The following is a 17230-nucleotide window of genomic DNA, read 5'->3' as shown; positions in this document are numbered from 1 at the left end:
AAAATGAAATATACAGGTGCGAGGAAGTGGCGTGATGCTTGACTAAGTTTTGCGATGCAAGCCAGTTACTATTTCCCTCGCTTTTCGAAGACGCGGCAAGCTGGTAAAAGTCGGGCAAATTAAATAGACATGTGACCCCCGTTAAGTCGTAGATATTATCATTTAGATGTGATATAAAAAGTTTTAAGAATGAGCGACGGCCTTGAGAACCCGCCGGAAAAAAAGCCTTTTGCAGACCTACACAAAATGCGAACATACATACATACATACACACATTTTCGCTTTTATATATATATAGATAACTATCTGATCAATTTACATTGTTTTTGGTGTACAATATTTTCTTTTCATCACAGGTATAAGTATCTCATACAGATTTTCTTTATTTTTTTGTTTTTCATGGGGACAGGGTTCTGGATAAGTATCTTATTTTTTTATTTTATTTTTTATCTTTTTGCTTTTCGTTTCCTTCAAAATTCGACACAGTCTTTCTGAACAACCTGATATATTTGTCTTTTCTTAATGTACTTTTGCAAATATGTTTAAAATGTTTAGTTTTGTTACCGTGCAAAAAAAAAAAAAAAAAAAAAAGGTTTAAATTTCTCATGAAAAATCTAATGATAATTAATTCTTCTTTTTCCTGTTTTTGTCAGCATTCACCTTTGAATTTTCAACCCATCAACTCTGCTCCATTATCCACGTTATCGGTGACAACTTCATTTTCAACTTCCAAACAAATTCAGTGTCGGAGGAGGATCTCTACAAATCATATGAAAGAAGCTTTCACATTACAAAATTCTTACAAACTTATTGAAGAGGAATTCTCGACACTCACTGAAGACATCAAAAAGGTAGAATAAATAATTCATGTCTTTTTTTGTTTTTTTGTCTTTATTTCTGAGACGAGAGAAGAAACTCCTTTTTTGCATGTCTTCTCTATTTTTCTTTTCTCTCTCTTTTTTTTTTTTAATTTTTAGTACTTATTTTGGCATCAAATTTGAAGATCACCATGTTGTAGCCACCAGGAAAGCCCATGGTTGATCCAATCCTATTCCACAGTTGAGAAGTTCTCTGAAAGATTTTAGAGACATAGAAGAAGGAAAAGCTCTTTGCTGTGATGTCAAAATTAGTAAATCCTTTAAAAAAAAAAATAGAATTTCAAAAACAAACATGGATGAATTTGTAAATCAATTCTTAGCATTTCTGAGCCGTTCTCAGTAACAAACAAGTATATTTTGTGACTCTTCCATCTGGAAGCTATGTCTTTTTAGACTTAGCCATGGCAAGAAGTAGAGATGCGATGCTTTTGGACACACACATTCATTTTATTTTTCTGTTTAAATTTGTCTAAAAATGAAAGTTTTTTTTTTTTACAAACAAAAATGTTGTGGTTAAATAATAAGCAATTATTTTTTATGCGAAATATTTTTTTAAAAGATTTATACAATCTCGCTGATGAACCCTGCAGAAATCTTAATTAACACTGTCTTTTTTTATGCAAGTCATATCTGTGCTCTTATAACTGCTGATCTGCAAGATTGTATTTCTGGTAAATAGAGGCAGATGATTATTGTAATCATTAATCGTCCAGATTGCATTTTTGAAATTCACCAGCTGTTACAATCAGGCTTTAGTAAGGTGTATTCCAACTCCTGCTGTAGCTGAAATCATAAAAATTGGTCAGTCGGCTCATAAGATGTATAGCAATAACACATTGAATTTTCCAGAGGCTACGACAATTTGAAATGCCTATACAAACAAGTCTGGAAACTTATTTAAGGCACCTCGTAATCCACCATTTGCTCGGCATTTTCCCATTTACACATGGATTAACCATATCCCTATTTTATTAGCAAGAAATATAAAACGTTTGCGATGGATACGAATTCGGTTTGAGCAAAGTATATCTGGATGGTGAAGCTATTGATGTTGTTCAGTAGTTTTGTTACCTTGGTGATATCATTGAAGCAGAGGGTGGAGCAGGTGCTGGTGGGATTGCAAGAATTACGAGTGAATTAAACAAGTTCCGAGAACTTCTGGTATTACCAATCAGCATAGCATTACCAATGTCGACCAGTCTATCGGGCATGCATACACAATGTGATGATGTATGGAATTGAAATCTGGCCAGTGAGAGTTGAGGATATGTGTTGCATGGAGAGAAATGGGAATGATGCAATGGCTGTGTAATGTGAGTCTTAAAGACAGGCTGAGTTTTGATGAGTTGAGAAAAAAATTAAATCTAGACTGTATAGGGGGATATGCGCGGAACATGAGACTGTTAATTTGATCACATTGGAAATAATCTGTGATCACTTCAGAACAGTAAGGGTAACAGGGTCAATTAGCAGGGAAGGCCAAGGAAACCATGGGTTGAAGTGATAATGAACTTAAGAGAAAGATGTATAAAAATGAGATCAAAGATTCTTCTTTTTTTTTTTTTTTTTTTTTTTAATGGAAATTGCTCCAGGCAAAGCATGGAGCCACTTGATGTAAGGAACTAACAAAAACAAAAAATAATTATTACGAAGATTGAAGATACTCATTGTCATTAGTCTTCAAAAAGACCAAGGTTATAAGTAGGAGGAAAATAGTCAACAAGAGTTTGCAGTTCTTGAAAAAAAGCTATTGGAATAGGAAGCTGTATTACAATGAGATATCAAAAAATAGCGAATCGATGAAGACCACTAGACCAATAAATCAAACGAGCTGGAACAAAGGAAGCAGGAAGTAGATCAAACAATTCTGAAAATCACGTACCATAATAGTCTTTATAGAAAGGACTGGGACTAGGTTAGTTTAGAAGTTATTTCTTAAAGCTGTCCATCACATGCCCGCATGTAAAATGAATATTAAACTGAATATGATAATTAACGATAAACCCTTATAGATTGGATGATGAACATGAATCCCTAGCACTACCATTATTCATATTTTGTTTAATGTTTTTTCTTCTGTATTTTTTCTTAATTTTTATTTGTTTTTAATCTTTTTTTTTGCAGCTCACATCATCTGATAAACTAGAATTACAAAACATTGCACATTATCATCTGGATGGCCACGGTAAATCAATTAGACCCATGACTGTTATGCTGATGGCTAAAACTTGTAATTACCATCACACATATGATGATAGGTAAGTAACTATTTGAATTTTCTTTTGCAACTGTACTCGCAGAGACATGACAGAAATAAACATCCTTATCATTTGCTGACTAGGCTTTACAAGGCAATGTTTTATCCTCACTTGGAATATGGGTCTCTAGTGCTTGCCGGTATTGGCAACAAGTTCTTTGATTCTTTTGAGCATCTACAGCGTCGTGCCATCGGATATACTACATATTTCCTGTCACAACCCTGTTGCCTCTAGAGAATATGATCTGCTTGGATTATATCTGCTGTCTACTCACCGGAATATAACAGTTGCTTCTGTTACCTACAGATTATTTCATGGTTCTTGCCTCACCGCAATGCTTAAATACTGCCCTGTGCTGCTGTTGAACAGACCAAACCTGCGATGATGTACATTCACATTAGACCCTCTGCATAATCATACCTGTGTTTGCTCAAAGATGTACCAGCAATCTCCTTTCACGGTGTGTTCTGCAATCCTGAATATACTGCCTTAGAATTGTTTGAATGAACATGTATCACTGTCACATTTTTGGAGTTCTGTATTGTTTAACTGTTGTGAGATTCTAAATTTTTATGCATTCCCTAATTAGCATAGTAGCCTATGTCTATTGCTAACGGTTTTATAAGCATGGCTTAATAAAGGAAAAAAAAATTAATAATGAAAACTGCTGTCAGATGTTTGTGATGTGACTGAAAGAGATCTTCATTCTTATCCATCTCGAGTAAATTGGACAATCACTTGATTAACAGTGAAAAGTAGCGTTCAGAGATTTGTCTTGATTTTTGTTCTAGTCCTGATGCAGTACGCACCCTAGATGGGCTAAGCTGGCTTCCTCCAATGTGTGTTCGTTGTACTCTGGGCTTCCATCATTAGATTTGGTTGGGAAAGTGAGTGAGTGCTTTTTTTTTTTCTTTTTTTTTTTTAAATTCCATTTTCACCCCAAAGGGGCCTACTATTGGGGGCATAAGTTGCAGGAATACTATATAGGGAGTTGAGCAGCAAGATGTCTGTTCACATTATTCTGCATGTCAATACCATTGGGAAAACCTGGAAGGGAGTTCTAGAGTCTAACAGTTCTGGGGAAGAAACTATTAGAGTAGAATGCCTTCTTACATCCACGGATCTCTACTGTGTAGGGGTGGGATTTTGCTGATTGTGGGGTTTATTTACGTCGAGGGGGGTACAAGGGCTTGTAATTTGTCAGAGCATCCGTAAGATCAACCCAGAAAAAAGTTATTGAATTCCTGAAAGAGATTAAATTATACAACAAAATGTAACAAAAAGATTTCACAAGAAACACCAAAAACAACTAATCAACATCTAACACATTACAATTAATGTTTCGCCATTAAATGGCTCAAAAGTAGTTGATATGCTGTAAAACAAACAAATATCCCCTCACTCCAAGAAAAAACAAAAAAATAAAGAAAAATCTTTGATGTACATATCTATGATGAGAAAAATATTGTACACCAAAAATCACATAAATTGATCAATTAATTTTATTTTTATAAAGAAAATTAAGTGATTAATAGGAAGTAGTAGGCATTACAATGATGTACAAGGCTAATTTGTAACATCTATTTCCAAAGAGCTGTTTTAAGGAGGAGTTAACCAGTGATGAATTTTAGTTTTTCCAATGTCCCCGTTCCCATGTTAAGAATTGCTTTGTAAAATCTCGCCAGTTTGAATTATTCTGCATTATCTCCATTGTTTTTCAAAATAGCGTCTATAGATTGTTGATCATTGTTTAGATATAAAATTTGATTTTCTTTCTTTTTTTAATAAAACTATTTGATCAGTTTACATGGCTTTTGGTGTTTGATATTTTCTTTTTGTTATTGCTATGTATACAATAAAGATTTTTTTTTTTTTCATGGATGGCAGATTATGGATTTGTACCCAAATTTTTGTAAATAGAAATGTATTTTTTGTTTTATTTAATTTATTATGTTTGTAGATTAATGTATAGCACCAAGCTGGTTTCTTTTCCCTTTAATAAAAATCTGCAAAAGCAAATTATAAATATACATATTTAATGCTTATGCAGTTTAGCAACAATATTTAAAAAACAAAGATAACGAAAAATCTCTATGATGTACATGCTTTTTATGGAATGAAGTTATCATAAAAAAAAGAATCACTTAATTTGATCAAGTAGGTTTTTTTTTTTTTTTTTTTTTTTACAGAGGAAAATCAAATTTTAGTCGGACCCATCGCATTGCAGCTATCTTGGCAATTTTAGCTACAAAGGTGGTGAAAAGGGAGATAATTCCATCTAATTCTTGAAGTTTGTCAAAACGGACATGAATTTCTAATAATTTTATTAATAAATTTGGAAACGATTGAAAAAGAAATGCCTACACTTATTCAAAACTGTAAAAATAATCTTGTCAAACCTTTGCAAATTTTAAGAATTAGATGGAGTTATCTCCCTTGGCACGATGGTTCTGATTAAAATTTGATTTTCCTCTGTTAAAAAAAAATAACTACCTGATCAAATTTTTTTTTTTCTTTTTTAGCTATGTGAACTTCATTCCATAACGTGCTTGTACATCAGAGATTTTTCTTTCCATTTGTTTTTTAATATCTTTACTAAACTGCATAAGCACCATATATTCTTTTGTTTATGATTCAATTGGAAGGAAAAGTTCAAGATATTGGTGTTAAGGCAAAAAATGTGTCCTTTATGTTATTGCTGATCTTGGGGTGCCTCAAGTGTAATTAATCCAAATAATCTAAACATAAAACTTTTGTTTCTTTTTAAAAATTTTTGTTAGCAGCATTCTACATCCGCAACGTGTAATAGCGATGATCTCTGAAATGATACATACAGCAAGTCTCATACATGACGATGTTATTGATATGTCTGACATTAGACGAGGCAAACCCACAGTCAAGGCTTTATGGGGAGAACGAAAGGTAAGAATTATTCATTACCCCCCCCCATCTCCCTCTCACTAAATATCACAAATAAACTTTACTTTTTGTTGATCTATTTTGCTGTTATGGAAAGTATTCGACTGAGCTCCAGTCTATTGTCCCCCCTCCCACCTTGCTAATCTTTCACAAAAATCACTCGTCTTGCTAAAATCACTATCAATAAATTCCCCAACTCTCTATCAGTGCCTAAACCTTAACGTGGATTCCATCAACAAAGCTTCTTTCCAAGAACTGTCCGTCTATGGAACTCTGTTCCACTGGTCTCCTTTCCAACTGATTATAATATTGCTGTCTTCAAGTCCAATGTAAACAAATTCTTATTGAACCGTCTCATAAATAATCTTATACCAAATTTCCACTACAAACAATTACTACGCTATTGTTCCAATGACTACCATACACATATTAACCCTTATCCTCGAATAGCCTTTTTTGTAAATATATATATATATATATATATATGTGTGTGTAAGTTACTAGAAAAACTGACCCGTTGTGTCAACCATTGAGCTTAGATTAGATTGTTTGAATTCAGGGCTTTATGTTGCGAGTGATTTTTTTTTCCACACTTTTTGTGATTGTATCTTTTTTTCACTCATAATCTTCCAAAGCTAATTACTAAGTGAAAAATCTCTTCAATACCTATATTTTTTTTTCTAATAGAACAAGCAAAGTCATTATTTAAACAATAAAAGTTTGATAAAAAAAAATATGCTTTTTTTTTTTTTTTTTTTTTAACGAAGGCTGTCTAAAAAAAATATCTGGAGAAATTCAAACGTTTATACTTTAAGTTTCAACATAAAATTTGGTGTTTATTTAGAATTGCTCATTTATTTAAAAAAAAAAAAAAAAAAAAAAAAAAAAATCCTTATGATGTATGTACTAGTCATGTAATGAAGATGTCATATTCCAAAAATCACATGGGTTTGGCCAGTAACTTTTCTATTTAACTAGTAAACAAAAATATTTAGTTGTCAAAGTTCAACACTAAAGAAATTTGTCCGTAGAGCCCTGGAATCAGGAACAAGCAAATTTGTAAAGTCAGTTAAATTTAAAAAAAGAAAGACAAAATCCCAAATTAATCTCTGCTTTATATCTCTCCTCCTCTTTCTGTTTTTCTCTTTCTCTCAATACAAGTGAAATAGTAATATTATTACTTGTATGTTGCTGGTTTCTTTTTCAATAATATAGAAAGAGTGGAGAAGGGGAATGTTAAAAGAAGCAGCAAAGAAAGGAAAGTGATGACGTCTTAGTGTTAATAAAGAGGGGAAATAAAAAAAAATTAGTCTCTTTCTGCTTGATATATCTCTTCCTCCTCTCAATCTCTTCCCCTTATTAATCTATAATATAAATCTCACCTGACTGTTTAAATATATGTATATTTGTATATCTGCCTAAAACTTTTGACAGAAGCGGATTTTCACAAGATTGGTATCATTTTGAAGCTTGACCCTTCTGACGACAAATATCGAAAAATTGGCTAAAAAGCATTAATTCTTTCATCCTCAACTGGGCACTTTTCTACAGGGAGGGGATTACTTTTTTTTGCCAATATTTTCGAAAGTCATCTGCTCTTTTTGATTGACTAGCCTTAATTTAAACCTACATCACTTCCGGTTTGGCAATGGGCGCAACAGCAAAAACATCAGGGTTTTTTTTTTTCATGTTCTTTTCCTCCTTCTGCAGTATAGGTTCGAGCCTGCCTTCCTACTACCACTTTTTTTTTTTTTTTTTGCTCAACACACACCTCCAAACATCTAGGCAATGCCGAGCATCCAGGCTAGTCAAAATAATAAAATAAAATTTCCCAGAAATTAAAATCAAATTTGTGATTTGCAGGATTCACTAAATTCACAAGTCATCAGCATCACTATGCAACCTTTTTCCAATGGCACATTGTTTAAAATTCATACTTTTTGCAACCAAATTGTTAATCTTAAAATTAGCTTCAAAGAAAAAAAAAATACAGAAATGTTATATGGTCCATAGTCATTGGTAAGATTCTATAAATCCAATTTCTTTTTGAGACCCCTTAAGATTAAACATTAAATTTTAGACATTTTTTAGAATTAAAATAATGTAATGGATTTTGATCCAAATTAAAATAAAGATTTAAGATATGGGATGGGTATTTTCTTCTAGTGTGTTCGTGTGTGTATATCTAAATATTAATTTAGTTGTCTGTACATCTGGTGTCACGAAAAAAAATCCATCATCACAAATATTAATGAGAAATGAATTACCTCCCTTTTATATGCGCTTTTTATCAATTAAAATTCATTAAAACCATTTCCTCTCCAAAAATTGTTCTTACTATTATTACCTATTTACATGTCCTAGTGAAATTTGTACAAATTCCAACACATTTCAGTATGACAAGATCCCTGGCGACACCAGATGATCTTGCTTTTCAAATAGAGGAAGAGAAGATGGGAGAGGAAAAACAGATGTTTATGAGAAACCTCATAAGAGCCAAGTTGAAAAGCTCTTATTCTTAGCTGGGAAATTGATTAGTGGAACTTAAGTATGCAACCTGCATCATGAAGCTTGAATCAAAGAACTCGACTAAACAAGTGTAAACCGATTTATGAATAATTATTTTGTTTCGTTATATAAAAATGTCCCAGAGTTTTTCCTTGTTTCTCGATTGCCGGCCTGAAATGAAGATGCAGTTTATTTCAGGTAGGCCCTGACGCCAGATGATGGAAGAGATAGACTGGATCCAGCACAAAGCCAGAGTGACGACCAAAATCAACAATGTTGCCACACGGACTTAGGGTCATGCACATTTCGCGTGCCCTGAGCAGCAGAAGATATTTTCCAGTGACCAGTGAGAGTCTGGTCACCCTTGAGGGGTCCACCACTAGACAAGTAAGAATGCAGCCCTGCTGGGTTGCATCTATGGTCCTGTGAGCTGGGAGCGACGAACACGGCCAGAAGTACATCACAAGTATGCTCCCGTGAACCAGGATAGCGACGGAAAAGAGGGGGTAGGGTTATATTATACAGTACCTACTTAAGTGTCATGTTTTTTTTGTTTAGGGATCTTTTAAATCTATGCATTTTAGGTGAAAACATTATTACCTATATATAAATCATGTTGAAATTAGTACAAATTTCAGTGCATTTTAGGTGAAAACATTATTACCTATATATAAATCATGTTGAAATTAGTACAAATTTCAGTGCATTTTAGGTGAAAACATTATTACCGATATATAAATCACGTTGAAATTAGTACAAATTTCAGTGCATTTTTGGTGAAAACATTATTACCTATATATAAATCATGTTGAAATTAGTACAAATTTCAGTGCATTTTAGGTGAAAACATTATTACCTATATATAAATCACGTTGAAATTAGTACAAATTTCAGTGCATTTTTGGTGAAAACATTATTACCTATATATAAATCATGTTGAAATTAGTACAAATTTCAGTGCATTTTAGGTGAAAACATTATTACCTATATATAAATCATGTTGAAATTAGTACAAATTTCAGTGCATTTTAGGTGAAAACATTATTACCTATATATAAATCACGTTGAAATTAGTACAAATTTCAGTGCATTTTTGGTGAAAACATTATTACCTATATATAAATCATGTTGAAATTAGTACAAATTTCAGTGCATTTTAGGTGAAAACATTATTACCTATATATAAATCATGTTGAAATTAGTACAAATTTCAGTGCATTTTAGGTGAAAACATTATTACCTATATATAAATCACGTTGAAATTAGTACAAATTTCAGTGCATTTTTGGTGAAAACATTATTACCTATATATAAATCATGTTGAAATTAGTACAAATTTCAGTGCATTTTAGGTGAAAACATTATTACCTATATATAAATCATGTTGAAATTAGTACAAATTTCAGTGCATTTTAGGTGAAAACATTATTACCTATATATAAATCACGTTGAAATTAGTACAAATTTCAGTGCATTTTAGGTGAAAACATTATTACCTATATATAAATCACGTTGAAATTAGTACAAATTTCAGTGCATTTTTGGTGAAAACATTATTACCTATATATAAATCATGTTGAAATTAGTACAAATTTCAGTGCATTTTAGGTGAAAACATTATTACCTATATATAAATCATGTTGAAATTAGTACAAATTTCAGTGCATTTTAGGTGAAAACATTATTACCTATATATAAATCATGTTGAAATTAGTACAAATTTCAGTGCATTTTAGGTGAAAACATTATTACCTATATATAAATCAAGTTGAAATTAGTACAAATTTCAGTGCATTTTAGGTGAAAACATTATTACCTATATATAAATCACGTTGAAATTAGTACAAATTTCAGTGCATTTTAGGTGAAAACATTATTACCTACACTTGTGCCCGATATTATTCATACCCCTCGGATCTTTGAGATTTCTATAAGAATATTGCTCAAACCAGAAGGTAGACAATATTAAAGGGATTTCAAACAATAAATCAAGCATAAGCATTTGATTTAAACTCAACAAATAAATAAATTATGCAAGTTTGAAACATTATACAAAGAAAAACAATAATGGCACTAGTTCAAAATTATTCATACCTCTCTTACTAATAGTCAGTAGCATGCCCTTTATTCTTAATAACTGCCTGTAACCGTTTTGGATATTTATCAACAAGGTTTTTACAAGCATCAACACTGATTTTTGACCATTATTCAATGCAGTAGTTCTCCAAATCCCTCAAATTTCTAGGTTTCCGCTTTTTAACCTCAGTTTTCAATATGTGCCAGAGGTTTTCGATAGGGTTCACGTCGGGACTCAGGCTAGGCCATTCCAAAACATTAATTTGATTATCCTCAAACCATTTCTTGACTATTTTGGCAGTATGTTTTGGATCATTATCCTGTTGAAGGACCCAGTTTGGTCCTAAATGGAGCTTCTCCGCATCCTGTCTAATGTTTTTCTGGAGTATCTCCAAATATTGCTCCTTCTTCATGGTTCCATCTATCTTGACCAAACTACCTGGACCACTAGCCGAAAAGGAGCCCCAAAACATTAGGCTACCACCACCATGTTTCACCGTGGGTATGGTGTTCTTTGGGTTGTAAGCTTCTCCTTTCTTCCTCCAAACGTAAGAAGCATCCATATGGCCAAACAATTCAATTTTTGTTTCGTCAGTCCACAAAATACTTGAGAAAACGGACTCTGGAGAATTCACATGGGTCCTAGCAAACTTTAGACGTGCTGCAAGGTGTTTTCCGGTGTGCAATGGAGTCCTTCTTGGTCTTCTTCCTTTCAGACCATTTTCATGCAGAGTCCTTTGCAATGTTTGCCTTGATATTTTTATGCCAGAAGACTCCAGATTTTCTAAAATGTCATTAGTAGTGGTGGTTGGATTTGCATTAACACTTCTTACAATATTCCTGGTGGCTCTAGCAGACAGTTTCCTTTTCCTTCCTCTACCAATCAAGTTGTTTGTTGTGTGGTGGCTCTGGAATTTTTTGATGATGCTCTGTACTGTTGCTGTAGGGACCTCAAATTTCTTGGAAATTGACTTGTAACCTAAACCATCCTTATGTGAATTCACAATTTTAGTCCTAAGATCATTACTAAGCTCTTTTTTCTTCCCTATTCTAATAATTTTTATTCTTTTATTGGTTTTCAGTTGATATCATTTTAATTTCTGAAAAATGCAAAAAACGAAATAGAATTATTCAAAGGTTGTATAAAAGCATTCAAAATAAGAATCAAACAGGAAACAAACAGTCAGAAACTCGATTAATACTGAAAAAATAAGGGGGTATGATTATTTTTGAACATTGCAGATTTTATAAATAGCTGTATATTTCTTTTATTACAAGTATCCCGAGATTTTAAAATGACGAAAATGATCAGAAGAGGTTTATTAAGAATATGTATCAATATGGACGTAAACAATAAATTCTTACAAAGTTACACCTAATAAACTCAATTTTCAAGGGGGGGTATGAATAATATCGGGCACAAGTGTATATATAAATCATGTTGAAATTAGTACAAATTTCAGTGCATTTTAGGTGAAAACATTATTACCTATATATAAATCACGTTGAAATTAGTACAAATTTCAGTGCATTTTAGGTGAAAACATTATTACCTATATATAAATCATGTTGAAATTAGTACAAATTTCAGTGCATTTTAGGTGAAAACATTATTACCTATATATAAATCATGTTGAAATTAGTACAAATTTCAGTGCATTTTAGGTGAAAACATTACTTAAATGTCGTGTCAAAATATGTAAAATCATGGGTGCTTTTTTTTTTTTTTTTATTAGGAATCTTTTAAACCTACACATTTTAGGTGAAAACATTATGTACTTACATGTCATGTTGAAATTAGTACAAATTCCAACACATTTCAGGTGAAAATATTATTAGCTACTTAAGTGTCATGTTGAAATATTTACAATCAGTGTTTTTTGTTGATTAGGGGTCTTTTATCCCTACGCATTTCATGTGAAAACATTATTACCAATTTACATATCATGTTGAAATTAGTACAAAGCAGTTTTCTGTAAATACGAAAAACCAGACGTATTCCTTACATACACGTGTAATCAAGATCTCCTGAAATAGTAAACAACTTGGAGTCATCAGAACTTACACAAAATCGATTTGACTTAATATCACGTGTGTATCATGCACATCTAGCTGAACTTTTGAAAGACATTAAAGACAGACATGTGCTGGGAATTCTGTTTGCAAATGTTTGTTATTGAATTTCAAAAAAGAGAGCTACCACACTGCCACGTGATCATAATGTTGCGAAATCCGGATAAGATCAGAACAGTTCATCAAATTGATGCAGTTGTGTCAGCAGAGATACCAGGACCTGAAGATCCAGAGCTTCATGATTTAGTTTTTAATGGTACATGGTCCAAGCTCATTTTAATTGTTTGATTATGTGATAAGTTTCTTACTGGTGTGTGTTTTTAAAATTTTCAACTACTATGAAATTTCCACAGATTCTGCTAGTATATATAATTATAAATTAAATAATAATTATCCTTTATACCTACAGACACTAGTCTTTCATGCCTATGCAATCATCAGTATAGGAGGTGACAATTCTTGCCAGTCTTGAGATTCGAACCCAGCCTTGAAGCCACCTTTTGCTCTATTTGGTAAACTTTTACCCCAGGACCCCCAAACAATTGCCATGGGAATGAAGGGAATTAAGAACTATTAAATACATACATTAGACAATCTAGAGGTTCGAATGAGCGGAAATCGTGAACATTGCAAAAACACTACTTGACTGCATTTTAGTTTTTTACATGGAGGTCACCACTTATCAAGGCCCGGAAGCCAATCGGGAATAAGGGTTATTGCGTGTACAGTAACCAATGGGATAGTGTCGTAATAATCGTCAGTATTGGAGGTTTGATAAAGTGTATTACTTAAGGGGGCGGTTCATCAGGAATTTGTTTATGTTGGACTTGAAGACATCCAAGTTGTAGTCAGGTGGGAAACAGGCAAAGGGAAGAGAGTTCCACAGGCATGCACTTCTAAGAAAGAAGCTTTGTTCATGGAATCTACATTTTGATTTAGACCCAGATAAAGAGTGGGGAAAATTACTGACAGTGATTTAAGCTAGACAGATGTTTTTCGTGAAAGATTGGCGACGGGGGACCAGAGATTGGAGCTCAGACAAGCACTTGCCATGGAAATAATGATAAAACAAAGACAGGATCGCAATGTCTCTTCTGTGGGAGAGAGGTTGCAGGGAAGAGAAAAAGCATACTCCACTAAGCCATGAAGTCTATTTTTTGTACTTTGTCAAGGCAGGATAGGCTGTTTTTAGCAGCTCCAGCCCAGATGTGGCAGCATACTCCATCCTTGGATGTACTTGACTTTTATACAGATAGAGAATTGCATCAGTAGTTAGATATCTTCTGGAGCGCTAGAAGGATCCCACCATTTTCTCAGCGACTTGGGCAACAGACTTGATGTACGTGTTCCATTTCAGATCAGGAGTAAAGGTCAAACCCAGAAACTTGTCAAAACATGAAGGTTCCCCAAGATGAGAGCCATCCATTTCAATTAATGCCAGATGGGGATCAGAAAGTTGATGATATAGAGATAGGAGCTTGGTTTTAGATGCATAACCAGCCACCTCTTCCCCCACTGTACCACATGCTCAAGATCAGAGGAGAGAGAATCAGTTATTACTAGCCTGGGTGCCCAGCATTGTCCAGGTGTTTGGAGGTGTAATAAATAAAAAAAAAAAAGTGGTAATAAGCACGCAGGCTTGAATCCACGGTATGAAGACAGAAAAGAAAGGAAAACCTGGCGTCTTACCTCTACTCCATGACGCGACTGGAAGTGTAAAGCGTTCAAATTTAACGTAGTCAATCAAAAAGATGACTTGCAGAAATGGCGTTGCTTTTAAACCTCCCATGAAGGCCGTTTTTAATGTGGGAAAAAAAGCTCTCCCAAATAAGTGGGCACTCTGGCAGTATCCAAATAAATGGTAATTGTCTCAGTATGAAGGGTTTATCCTACATAAATTACAGAACAGATACTACCCAGGAGTTGGCGTTTGCGTTCGATTAGTTTCACTTTATTTATACGAAAAAGACAAACACCGGAGACGACAGCATGGTGCAAATTTTTTAAAACTTTATCAAAAAAAAGATAGAGATGATGTCCGTTTGCGAATCTGAGATATTACGATCTAGAAAGTATAAGAAAACTTCTCCTGGAATCTAACCAACACGAGAACCCCGACACAAAAAGCTTTTCATGGACATACACAAACGCTCACGCCCATTTTGCCTTTTCTACATTAGATCCCGAAGACGGTGCCCTTCCTAAATTATTCTTAAAGGGACAAACACGCAGTTTGTGTTCTCTATAGAAAGGTTAGAGAATCTGTATTAAAACTAAAAATAACCTTCTTAGTGACACACAATATGGTTTCCGTTCTGCTAGATCTACAGCAGATGTGCTTACAGTTATATCTCAAAGGATTAGCAAATCTCTCGACAGAGGCAACTTTCTAGGGCAATTGCTCTTGACATATCAAAGGCCTTTGATAGGGTATGGCATAAAGGTTTACTTCATAAGATCACTAGCTATGGTATAGCTGGAAATGTCTTCTCAATTATTAAATCATTTCTTTCTGATAGGTTCATAAGAGTAGTAGTTGAGGGGCAAAAATCAGAAGCCCACAGTATTAATGCCGGTGTCCCTCAGGGGTCCATCCTGGGCCCAACTCTTTTCCTGATCTACATTAATGATCTTCCAAATCACATCCTTACATCATTCGTAGACATTTTTACCATCTATGGTAGCACATCTAAGATAGTAAACGACTAAGTTCTCTCTGATTCTCTCTCCTCTGATCTTGATCACGTTGTACAATGGGGAAAGGAGTCGCTGGTTACTTTTAATGCATCTAAAACCAAGCTTCTATCTTTACATCATCAACGTTCTGATCCCCATCTTGCATCAATTAAAATGAATTGCTCTCGTCTTGGGGAGGCCTCCTGTTTTGACAGGCTTCTGGGCTTGACCTTTACTCCTGATCTTAAATGGAATATGTACATCAAATCTGTTGTCAAACCCGCTGGAAAAATAGTCGGATCCTTCTATCGATCCAGTAAATATCTCACTGCTGTTGCAATTCTCTATCTATATAAGAGCCAGATACATCCAAGGATGGACTACTGTTGCCACATATGGGCAGGAGCTGCTAGAAAAGACTTGTCCTGCCTTGATAGGGTTCAAAATAGACTTCGTGGCCTGGTGGGAGATGTCCTTTTCTCTTCGCTGCAACCTCTATCTCACAGAAGAGATGTTGCGAGTTTGTCTCTGCTTTATCGTTATTTTCATGGAAAGTGTTCGACTGAGCTTCAATCTATGGTCCCCCCTCGCCAAACTTTCACAAGAAACACTAGACTAGCTGAAAACATTATCAATAATTTTCCCCACTCTTTATCTGTGCCTAAACCTAAACATAGATTCCATGATCAAAGCTTCTTTCTTAGAACTGCATGCCTGTGGAATTGTCTTCCGTTTTCCTGCTTTCCAGCTGTCTATAATATGGTTGTCTTCAAGTCCAACGTGAACAAGTTTCTGATGAGCTGTTCCACTTAAGTTAACAAATTTACTGAACTTCCATTACTATCGATTACTATATTGTCCTTTTGACTACTCTACACTCTTTAACCCTTATCCTTGAGTGGCCTATCGGCCTTGATAAGTGGTGACGCCTATGTAAAAAAAAAAAAATATATATATATATATATATATATATATATACATATATATATCAAATTTTCCAGGAATCTTTAAATGCATTTCTAAGAGAGCTATGAAGGCAAACACTCCCTGTTAAAACTTCAAATATTTTGTATTTTTATGAAATTAAAATCATATAACATTTTCCGTGTAACAGAAAGTGGTGTTGAATCTCTATGTACTCCCTAAGGAGCTACGAGAATTTAACCATCTTAAAACTTCAAATACATATATTTGATTTTAATGAAATTTAAATCAATTGTATACAACACTAATTCAGTTTTCCAAAAAATTCAGTTTATTCTGACCATGCAGTGGCAGTGGCAATAAGTAAATAAAAAAAAGGGCAAGTAATATGATGTTTTTCCTTTTTTTACATAGGCATCCCCACTTATCAAGGCCAAGAGGCCACTCGAGGATAAGGGTCAAAGAGTGTACAGTAGAAATTGGGCAATATAGTAATCGTTAGTAATGGAAATTCGGTAAATTTGTTAACAAGTGGAACAACTCCTCAAGAACTTGTTTACGTTAGACTTGAAGACAACCATATTGTAGTCAGCTGGAAAGCAGGAAAACTGAAGACAGTTCCACAGGCGTGCAGTTCTAAGAAAGAAGCTTTGTTCATGGAATCTACGTTTAGGTTTAGGCACAGATAAAGAGTGGGGGAAATTATTGATAGTGTTTTCAGCTAGACGAGTGTTTCTTGCAAAAGTTTGGCAAGGGGGGACCATAGACTGAAGCTCAGTCGAACACTTTCCATGAAAATAATGATACAACAGAGACAAACTCGCAACATCTCTTCTGTTATGAGCAAAGTAGAAAAGGAACTCAATTCCAAGTAATGTTGGGTATTCTTGAAAGTATGTGTATATGTAAATATTTTTT

The 17230-nt window shown here is 33.9% G+C and overlaps 1 protein-coding gene across 3 annotated transcripts in view; it reads left to right on the top strand.

Annotated features, from left to right (window-relative positions):
* LOC145284520 (all trans-polyprenyl-diphosphate synthase PDSS1-like) overlaps window positions 1-17230 on the top strand; it is a 55157-nt gene that overhangs the window by 9173 nt on the left and 28754 nt on the right. For 2 of the 3 annotated variants that reach the window (XM_080133406.1, XM_080133408.1), the window contains exons 2-4: window positions 654-851; window positions 3003-3136; window positions 5917-6058. In XM_080133406.1, coding sequence (XP_079989532.1) covers window positions 654-851; window positions 3003-3136; window positions 5917-6058 — 474 coding nt within the window. The remainder of the gene's footprint in view (window positions 1-653; window positions 852-3002; window positions 3137-5916; window positions 6059-17230) is intronic. The other variant, XM_080133407.1, reaches the window with a different exon arrangement.

The sequence above is a fragment of the Euprymna scolopes genome, chromosome 9 (assembly GCF_053919585.1).
Source record: "Euprymna scolopes isolate OS-2025 chromosome 9, ASM5391958v1, whole genome shotgun sequence".
Taxonomy (NCBI): Eukaryota; Metazoa; Mollusca; class Cephalopoda; order Sepiida; family Sepiolidae; genus Euprymna; species Euprymna scolopes.
This window is presented reverse-complemented; position numbering and strand designations above follow the sequence as displayed.